Source organism: Rhineura floridana, chromosome 2, assembly GCF_030035675.1.
Source record: "Rhineura floridana isolate rRhiFlo1 chromosome 2, rRhiFlo1.hap2, whole genome shotgun sequence".
NCBI lineage: Eukaryota > Metazoa > Chordata > Lepidosauria > Squamata > Rhineuridae > Rhineura > Rhineura floridana.
The window spans coordinates 83,203,834-83,214,929 of record NC_084481.1 but is presented as its reverse complement, the minus strand read 5'-3'; the positions used below and the strand labels follow the sequence as shown (position 1 = coordinate 83,214,929).

At 40.6% G+C, this 11,096-nt stretch overlaps 1 protein-coding gene across 8 annotated transcripts in view; it reads right to left on the bottom strand.

The window, feature by feature from the left end:
• Positions 1–1,111: 1,111 nt before the first annotated feature.
• CLASP1 (cytoplasmic linker associated protein 1) overlaps positions 1,112–11,096 on the bottom strand; it is a 311,886-nt gene continuing 301,901 nt past the window's right edge. For all 8 annotated transcript variants that reach the window (XM_061609140.1, XM_061609143.1, XM_061609142.1 and 5 more), the window contains 2 exons: positions 9,020–9,136; positions 1,112–6,413 (listed from right to left, as the gene is read on the bottom strand). In XM_061609140.1, coding sequence (XP_061465124.1) covers positions 6,327–6,413; positions 9,020–9,136 — 204 coding nt within the window. In that variant the 3' untranslated portion in view covers positions 1,112–6,326. The remainder of the gene's footprint in view (positions 6,414–9,019; positions 9,137–11,096) is intronic.

The window sequence follows — 11,096 nt, the reverse complement described above, 5'->3', positions numbered from 1 at the left end:
AACAACCGTTTATACCCTGGCTTCCTTTATGGAATCAGTCCAAGAGCATCTGTCATAAACCACCCTGTTCAGATCTTGTAAGTTCAGGTCTGTGGCTTCCTTTATAGAATCAATCCATCTCTTGTTTGGCCTTCCTCTTTTTCTACTCCCTTCTGTTTTTCCCAGCATTATTGTCTTTTCTAGTGAATCATGTCTTCTCATTATGTGTCCGAAGTATGGTAACCTCAGTTTCCTCATTTTAGTTTCTAGTGATAGCTCTGATTTAGTTTGTTCTAACACACAGTACAGCAGCCATATCACTGAAACTGCAAATTAGGACTGTATCTCAGCAGTATGAAAAGAGCTTCACTGGTTGCTGGTCTATTTTTGAGCAGTTACAGTGCTGATGCTTACCTATAAATATCTAAAGGTACCCAGGTACATAAAGGAATACAGCCTGCCCATGCACCAAAGCAAGCTGATGTCCTTTTCCAGGTGCCTCTACTGCCAGGCATGAGGTGGGCATCAACAAGAGTAGGCATTTTCCACTGTATTATCTCACTTGTGGAGCTCTTTCCCCAAAGGAGGCTTGACTGGTGTGTGCCTTGTTGTCATTGAGGTGCCAGCTTAAGACATGGTTGTTCACCCACACTTTTTAGAGTTGTTTGTAGTTTTTAATTGAACCTTCCTGCTGTCTCATTGTATTTTTAGTGGATTTTTTATTTTTTGCTTTTATGTGATTGTACCCCTAAAATCATACTGATCAGGACAGTATATCTATATTTTAAATAAACAAATATTCCCTTCTTGGGGAAGGTGCTTGAATGGGTGAAGGTACTCTTGGATGAGACTGATTATCTTCTCTAGATCCATTTCAATTTGATTCAGGCCTGGTTTTTGCATGAAAATGATCATATTTATTTAAGGTTTTTTAATCCCACATTTCATACGTATATATGTAGGTTCTTCACTTGGAGGGGAATGCAAATTCACTGGTGTTCACAATAGCCAGTGACTAGACAACTGTTTCTCAAGGCACAGATTCTCCACCAGATGTGCCTGCGATTGCAAGAACCAAGCATTACAAAGACTAAAAAAGCATTGACTTTTGAAGATAAATTTATATTGCCCAGATAATCCTATTTATGTGGCAGCACAGATGTGCAATCAGTCAATAAAAACCTTGAATACACTGAGGCAGAATCTCTAGGAATCTAATTTATAATTTGTGATTGGAAGTGCCACCTCCCTGGTGATCATATGACTCTTGCAACCTGTTCTTCCAGTTTGGTTAACCTAGGGAGACACATAGAGATTTGAGCTGCAGAGGATAAAAAAAAGACCAATATGACTGGCGTTAGATACTGAGGCCCAGGGGCCCATACAGAAACAAGACATTCTGTAGCGCTGTACGGACTAACAAATGTAATGTGGGAAGAAATTTTGCACCCAAAGTTTGTAGGTAATACATAGGCAAAGACAATAAATTCATAAATCCAAAGTTTCTATACAAGGAGAAAATGACACTCCCCCCCAAAAATGCAAGAGCTAGTTAACTGCTGCCTTTTGTATTTTATTGACTCTACCTGTTGTTTTTATTCATCTCTGTCCATCTATATATACTGAACAGCTTTCCAGGTCACTTCAAATATCTGATGAAGTGGGCTCTAGCCATCAAATTTGTTAGCCTTTGAGGTGCCACAGACTTGTAGTAGCTTTTGCAGCAATGACTAAGGTACGTACAATTCTGGAATTGTTACAGTATTCAAGAGTCTTTGGTTTCGATAATCAAATGTTGCTTTAGTTGTCCAAGTCCAGGACAAAAGCTGAATCCCATCAGAGGAGTCCTAATAGCTTATAAATAAAGAGTATTTACAAGATATTATTGGAATGGAAGAAGGATATAGCTCTGAACATTAATTTAAACAAATAGGAAATGAAACATCCGTTTTATTTCAAACACATATTGAAGCCCAGTGAATATCTCAGTGCACTGGACAGTTCTTCTGGATATACTCTGCCAGTGATTTCAAGATGTTTGGGATAATAAACCAGTTTTGTATTCGTGTCTATCTGTGACAAGGCATAGAACCATGATTAATGATTTCCCCTCAAGTAGTAAAACCCTTTGAATTTTAAAAGGCAAGAGTCCTGAGCAGACATTCAAAGTAATGTGCAAAGGGGGGCAGCGAATATTACCTTGATGGCAGCCCCAAAGCCTGTAGTACACTTGTAGCACAATCCTAGGCACGTCTACTCAGACGTAAGTCCTATTGGATTCAATGGGGCTTACTCCCCAGTAACTGGGGTTAGGAATGCAGCCTTAAACTCATTATAGAGGACATGTTGGCATAACCATGTGATCTGTACACCCCATTTTTTCCAGCGTATGGATCACAAGAGGATTTTTTTGGGGGGGGGGATATGCCAGTGGTAAGAAATGTTTTTTAGTCCAAGGCCTACCTGGGCAACTTTCTGGGAGCCACATGCAAGCGGTGGGTGGGGCCAGAGGCAAAAGCAGGCACAGCATAAAATGTGAATGTCACTTTTGTACAGTAGGCTAGTTTATACACATACTTGTATATCCCTCTCCTCCATTCAAGCAAGCAAGGAGGAGTATCAGAGTTCAAGGTCTCATTCCGACCAGGCAAAAACACTGAAGGAAGTTGCAAAGCAGGGCTGGTAAGGGGTATTATTATTATATTTATTATCTGTCTTTCTCCAGCAGGTTTCAAATTCAGTATTAAAAACAATTAAAACAAATTACAATCACAGGAATAGGGTGGGTCCCAAAAACATATATGGGCTCCCTGGTCTCCTGCTGGGAGGAAGGGTGGGATATAAACCAAACAATAAATAAATAAATGTGCCAAAGGCCAGAGTAAAGAGGTGTGTCTTTAGCATTTGCCAAAAACTGTATAGCGAAGGTGCTAAATGCACCTCTGTGAGAAGGGAATTCCACAACTTAGGGGCTGCCACAGAAATGCCTTCTCCCAGGCCACCATCCTCTGAACTTTTGAAGGTGGCGGAACTACCAAGAAGGCCCCCTTTGCTATAGTGAAGGAGGCAGTCTCTCAGATATTTGGGGCTTCATTTAGGGCTTTAAACACTAATGTGAGCACCTTAAATTGGGCCCAGAAACAAACTGGCAACCAAAGCAAACAGGGTTATATGAATTTACAGCAGGGGTTATATGAATTCTAAAAGCAACCGCATCCAGTAATCTGGCTGTTGCATTCTGGACCAGCTGAAGTTTCTGAATTGTCTTCAAGGGCATTGCCTGGGGAGAAACTGAAGGACCAGATAAAGACTTTGGGGGGGTGCATTTTGTCCCCGGGCCTGAGGTTTCCCATGCCTGATATAGGCCATTATGTAGACATGCTCTCCAATGAATGTCTCGGAGCACTGAGCAGAGCTTGGTGCCACAGTAACAATCCTGGCCACCACTCTGAATGTCTGCACAGGAATAAGATGTCACTATAATAGGTGTAATCTTGGACAGTATTACATGTGTGTAAATCAATGTGATTTGGGATTTAAGAAATCATGCTTCAGTGCAGACACTTCATCCACATGATCTTGGAGGTCATTCTCCTTTTACGACCAAGCTGCATTGCAAAGAGGCTCCCATAAGGACTTAAATTTAACTTTCATTTATTCTAGGGCAAACTCAAAAGGTTTTATTTTATTTTTTTTAGCAAATTCTATCATGTCAATGTTAACATAAAAACATCTGTACATTTGCCATGATACACTCAAAAGTGAAACAAATAAGATATAAATACAGGTATGGATGTAACATGACAAAAGCGCAAAAAAAAAACCCAACCCAAAAAATAGAAATTAAATACATGCGTGTGAACACTGTGCCAACAAACTTGCTTCTGATGGCCGACTATTTTGAGTGGCTTTGTAAGCCCGTCCTTCCCATTTAAAACATTATTATTGTTAGCAAAGTCCTGCTGCATTCTACAAACATTTCTGTTGTTCTTTAATATGAACTATTACACTTGATAAATAAAGGGGCTGGGAGGGTGGTAGAAAGAAGATTTATATGACAATGTTGCAAGTTACATTACTTATACAGGTTATTAAGAAGCTAGTAGGAAGCAATAGAAAAGTCTTGTGTTGTACTGTAATCCAGGCAAGCACACATAGTGTACCTTCCAAAAGAAAGCCATGTGCCTCAGTTAATTCAGAACTATGTAAGAGACCTACAGTACTTCTGACAATGAAAGGGGTTGCATTGGTTTGTCTGCTCATGCCCTGGGGACATTGGTGCCCCGCTGACAGCATGTATGTCACCATCTAAGGCAACCCAGCAGCAGGCAGGGTTGTGCTGTGCAGATTCTCAGATATAAAGGCCTGGGGAAGAGGAGGGAAAGGGACATGAGAAGATGAGGAAGAATACAAAGAAAAGAAACGTCTCTCGTTCAAAAGGTCTGAAAAGTTCAAGCCCTGCATAAGGAGGCAGCAAGGAAAAAGGCAGCTGCAGACATTTGGACAGTGCTAAGAAAAGATGGGAGCCCTCCCCAATCTGGCAGCTAAGCACCAACCTCATGCAGATTGGTCTCCACCAGCATGTACGGATTGGTAGCCAAAGAGTCCTTGTGCCTGGGATATTTAAACACCCCCACCCTGCCGACTGCACAGCTTCAAAGAAAGCTGACTGGCGCAGCAGACTGAGTACTACCTAGCCCTTTCGGTACAACCTAACGCAACAGGGTCATGTCTGAAATACTAAGAGAGAAGAGAAATAACTGACTATGTACATTACACACAAAACAAGATTATAAATAAACCAGATTGCATGGTGGTTGGTAGGGGGGAAGACATACTCCTGGAGTATTCGAAGGACAGGGAACTCTTGATGACTGGGTGGTTGTTAACAGAACAAGTGTCACACTAAGGGACATCTGTTGACAAACAAAAGCAGTATTTTATTAAGAAAGAAAGGCCTGGTTGTCAGAGTTGCAGCTCCCAGAAAGCCAATCAAGCTTTGGAAAGTACAAATTTCTTACTGAGAGTTGAAGCAGCAGTAGTAGCAAATTTCACATATGTTTTCTAAGAAGTTGTCAGTTCCTTTGATGGCGAGTGTTGATGCTTAACCAGTTCAGAGATATCACAGTGCATTCACTCTCAGTGCATACTAACATATTTCATAAAGCTAGATAAAACAGTTACAGAAGGAATTCAATTCCTAGCAAATACTGTAACAGAACAGAGTTCTGTTTTTAAAAAATACATGAAAAGCAGAGTAAGAATGACTCTTGCCATGTAGGCAGAACCTCCTTTAGAGTAAGAAGCAAGACTATATTATAGTATTTTGCAATTTTAAAAATTAAAAAAAAAAAATTAAAACACATGCTGAGGAGAAACAGGTAACTGAATGGTCTACAGAGAGGCAAGTCTTAAATTAGCCATAGTAGACTACTGTGTCTGCCCTTTTTAAGCAGCACCATTTCAAATTTGCTGCCGAGTTTCCATGACCAGTGCCGCTCAGATGACTAGTATAAAAAATGTAAATAAATAAATAAAAAAGCTAGTTGAGGGGCCTGATCTTGTAGCCTGTATGGGATTCTCCTGGAAAAACTCAGATCATTCCAAATTTTAACTTCAGCTCTAAAACAATGATACATTTGAGATATTAGAGAAGCTGAAGGAGCTGGTCAGATATTTGACCGTTACAAATACTGCCTAGTACAGCCTTTCCCAACTAGTGGGCCACCAGATGTTGTTGGACCACAATTCCCATCTTTCCTGACCATTGGCAATGCTGGCTGAGGCTGATGGGAGTTGTGGTCCAACAACATCTGATGGCCCACTAGTTGGGAAATGCTGGCCTAGTATAAACCCAAAGGACTAAATCAAGCTAAATATAAACCCAACGGATTGAATCAAGCTAAGTCATGCTCAGAGTAGACCCAATGAAATCAATTGACATGATTAACTGAAGCCCACTGATTTTGGTGGGTCTACTTTGAGTATGACTGAGTCAGATATGACCTAAACTGTCAATACAGCAGAAATCCTGTTGATTCAAAATGCCTGAAGTGTTATGTAGCCCAAGAAGCTTTTCAGCTTTTAAGAAATGCCAGTGAAGTGTGTTGAACTATAGCATCCTACTGCCCTTTTTCAAATGAAGACTGCAACCCAGGCCTTGCTTCCTTTAGATTCAATACCAAGAATATCCTACCATAAAAAGCTTTTAAAAGGACTAAAAATACTGATTGCAATAAATATCTGTGTGGCCTCTGTCAGTGGAGTGGAGCGTGCTGCTGAGGGGAGGGTCTCTGAGAGGCACAGCTGACTGCTTCTATGTCTACAGGCATGTCCAAAGATCTCCATTAACTGTGCGTGGAAACATCTGAAGATGAGCTGCTGTTGCTGTTGGTGGTCTGGGCCCTCTTTATGTACAAGTTGAGGAGCTTCATCTGAAAGGAAAAAATAACAACCACTCTTCACTCATTTCCTTTGCTTCAGAATGGATCTTTCACAGTGGAGTCCAATGCCTGTCAACTGGAAGCAAGTCCTATTGAGTTCAATGAGACTTATGCCTAGGTAAGCATGTATAATGGGGGTGTCTAACCTGTCACCCGTAGGTCATATCCAGCACCCCCAATTGTTTTGTGACCCCCTACACCTCCCAAGATTTGTCATTAAAAAATAATTGACTGTTCCCATGGCACCTCCCACTGTGATGCCATGATGCCAAATTTTTTTGCAAGTCCCCATTCCCTCCTTTTTTGAAAATTAAAACATGAACACTGAATTTTTTTTACTGAGTGCTCACAAAAGGTCCCCCGCTATGATGCCAAAAAGTTATTTGTGCCCCCATTTGTCCTTTTCATTTTTTAAAATATATTTTTAAACTGAATTTAATATTGAAATGATAAAAAATGATTTAAAATAGCATAGAATAGCTGATGGGAAAACTACATTTCCCAGGGTTTCCAGTGTCTGAAATGCCCTCTGTCTGTATTGACTTTCTGCACTCTATATATTATATACCACCAGTACCTTAAGGTCGTGTATGTTCTCTGTGTGCCTCTTCATTTTAGTGGCGACCCCTAGTGATGGAATGCTATCCTTTTGGCACCAGGTAAAGACTTACCTTTTCTCTCAGGCATCTAATAGACTGAGGTGATATTGTATGCTGCTAGTATGCTGTCAAAATTTCCTGTGGCTGTATCGGGGTGTTGTTTTTTTATTGTTTTTTGTTTTTAATATTGTAAGTTATTTAGAGACCTTCAGGTATCGAGTGACTAATAAATCTAGCAAATGATGATGATAACAACAATAACAACAACAACAACAATAAAAAAAGGGAAGCTTGCCTGGCACCCACCATTGTTGTCTTTTCAGTACCAGGCTAAGACTTTTTTGTTCTCCAAAGCCTTTTAATGTCTTGTATTAAGTCCTTGTGCATCCTTGAGATTGACTGGTTTTAGTGTAGACATCTGACGGTTGTTTTAGTTTCTGTACCCTGTATGACATTTTACTGTTTTGTATTCAGATTTTATTACTGTGGATTTTTACTATAGCATGGCCTTATTGTTATATTGTCACTTTCTTTTTTGTATGACCCCTAGGAAATTTGTATTATGAGGCATCTAATAAAAATAAAATAGGACAAACAAGCCATTCCCTGCACAAAAAACACACAAATGAATACAAATCAGACATCAGAAACCAGTGAAATAACATATCAGCCTCCCAGGGCATTCTATCGCTGACCTTACAGTATTGAAATAAGAAATGCCAAAGGGAACTGCTGTGCGAAATCAGTGAATTACTGTTTATCAGGAAATTCAAATCTATCACTTGTGGTTTGAATTTGAGATTATAGGTTTTTAGCCCATTATGTCTGCTAATAAGCTTACCAATGCCAAGATGTTTGTGTTATCACCAACGCTGCTTTGTCACTGCAACTTTTTAATTGTCATTGTTCTTTATTCATTTTGTTTTCCTTTGATCTCACTCCGCTCCATTTCCCACCCCCATTTATATCTATGTCTGCCAATTTGGGATTACACTTCATAATGAAGTAGACCAGTCTTCCCCAGCCTGGTGTCCCCCAGATGTTTTGGACTATAACTCCCATCAGTCGCAGCCAATATGCTGGCTGGGCCTGATGGGAGTTGTAGTCCAAAACATGTAGAGGGCACCAGGCTGGGTAAGGCTAAAGTAGACTTGAGTCTATGACAGTTTATAAATGTAGTTTTTAAAAGTGCTAGAAAACTCATTGTTTGCCATTGCCAGGTAAGTTTTTGGGGGAAGGGAATACAGGGCAGGGCTCATGATTTTAAGGAAGCATTTAAGCATTTCACACCTCTGATGTCACTCGAACATACTGAGGTCTGAAATTCAAAATGGTCCTGAAACTTTGCTATTTTAGGGGGGAAATAATTCATGTTAGCCAAGGCTGTTCTGAACTGAGGGGAGTTTGCACATCACTGCCATTGAGTTCTTTTTAATGTGCCAGCTTCTGGGTGCAAAAGGAACATATACATTTTCATTTAAACACTTTTGCAGAAAGAAAACTGCCAAATGGTTTTTAAATACTGGGGAAATTCCTTGAATAAGTTCTGAGGCACTCATAACCTTTCCTCTCCTGGTTCAAAAATTGTTTTTGAAAATTTAAAGCAACGGCTCCTAAATTGTTCTGCTACTTTGTCATTTTGTGTGTGTCACACCTATACTTATTTATATCTCCCAAAAGCTACTGTGACAGAGCAGATGTCACATAGGACTCCTTATCCAGACTAACATGTGTGTGTGTGTGTGTGTGTGTGCGTGCGTGCGCGTGTTTGTGTGTCAGATGTTCCTCCATCTTGAACCAGCTGAAATACAGTCTTGAAAGGTCAGTAACCAACTACATATGTGGGTGGGGTGTTCTAGAATACTCACTAAGCCAGCACTCAGCTTAGCAACCACATCTCTAAAGACTGCCTAATGATTGAGTTGCAAGTTGAAAGAATCATGCCATGTATGCTGCTCAGGTTTCAAAATCAAGTTACACAAGAGGCTGGATACGTACCTTGCTCCCAGTGAGCTGTGCCAGGTGAGGCTTCAGTTCTTCACCAATAACAGAATAGATTGCTACAAGGCAAAATACACTGGCTTTGCGAACACTGCTTTCTGTATTGTCATAGCCCTAGATGCAAACAATCAAGAGAGTCATGAGAAAAATTTTACTGCAGCATTGCAAATATTTCTTTATTTTGTTTCTTCCCTGCCCTTCACTGTAAGATCCCAGGGCAGGTTACAGTGATATTATATACACTTGTAAAAACAAAACCAATACAGTTATGAAAACAAGTAGAACTGTTCCAAATGGAACAGAACAGTATAAATTCAGCAAAAGAGGTGGGTCCCGCAAAATAAAATACCTTAACTGTCAAAGGTCAGGGTAAAGCAGTTTATCTTCAGGATATGGCAAAAGCTGTACAATGATGATGCTAGATGCACCTCTGTGCCCACGATTTAGGGTTGTCACAAAGAAAGCCCTCTCCCCGGCAGACAGACTGTCTATCCACTTCCTAGACTCAGAACACAAAACACCTCTGTCTTTTCAGAATTAAGCTTCAGTTTATTGACCCACATCCATCCCATCACCACCTACAACCACCAGTCTAGCACTTCAAGTGCCTCTCCAGATTAAGATGGAACAGACAGATATTGCTAGGTGCCATGTGCATATTGGTGATGCATCACTTCAAATCTCCTGATGAAAGCTCCCAGTGATTTCTGATAAGACATTAAACAGCATAGGGTCAAGATACAACCCTGCAGGATACCATAGGACAACTCCCATGGCATTGAACAATCCCCCCCCATATATCTACTTCTGGAAACAGCCCTGAAGGTAGGAGTAATACCACCGAAGTACAGTTCCCCAAACCCCCACTACTCTCAGCTGCTTCAGAAAGATGCCATGGTCAACAGTACTGAAAACTGCTGATCGGTCAAGGAGAACAAACAGGGATGCACTCTCTCAATCTCCTGTCAAATGTCATCAACTAGGGTGACCAAGGCAGTTTCAGTGCCATGACCAGGCCTGAAGCCAGACTGAAATGGATCTGGATAATCAGTTTCCTCTGAACATGCCTGAAACTGGGCCACCACCCTCTCAAGCACCTTGCCTAAGAGGGGGATATTTGCCACCAGGTGATAATTGTTTAACACTTCTGGGTCCAGGGAACTCTCAGCCAACCTTCCCCTCCTAAATATAAATAGTAACATCCCACTCAATAATATACTAGAGAACTAAAATTGACCAATAATCTATAGATATGTATACCAACAAAAGGTCAACTGTATGAAAATCAGTTGTGTTTTTGGTTAATAATGGCCTCAAAATATCAGTTACTTGTCTTGCCTCACTACAACCTTGACAAAAAATTCATATTAGACATCATACAGAATATCAAGTATATACAGAACAATTATATTTAATTCCAAGGTGAATATTCCTAGAAGAGCAAGTATTTTGTTACAATAAGTACAATTTATTAGACCTGTGCATTCACCTTGGATAAGGTATGCATCAAAAGTGAATATCTCAGCTTTAGAGTTATTCAGACTGCCTTGGATTCCTAGTCAAAGTAGTCCAAGGTGAAGTGGGCTAACCTCCCCCAACTTCTTCATAAATGAAAAATGCCAGGGAAAGAGGTGGTGTGCGGCAGACAGGGTTGTGTGGTCTTCTAGCAACTTTAGCCAGAAAATGCCTTCCCAGGGTTCTCAGTTTACTTCCAATCACAGTATTTTTGGGAGGGACATAGATGGAACATATAAGAAGCTGTTTCAGTAATTTTCCTGCTCTTTTGACTGTATCTGTTTGTGGCAGCAGCAGCAGTGCTTGAAGAAGGTCCAACAGGGTTCTTAATGTGGGTTTTAGGGGCTCTGTGAACCAGGTGCAAAAAAAAATATCAAATTCCAATTCAATAACATAAATTGTATTTATTTATTTATGGGGGTCCACAGCTTTCATCAGATTCTCAAAGGGGTCCATGACGCAAAAAAGGTTAAGAGCCATTGGTCCAACACCTATATTGAGTGGGGAACAGGATCTGGCCGGTGGGCTGGACCCCAAGCTCCCCCACTCCACATGGGCC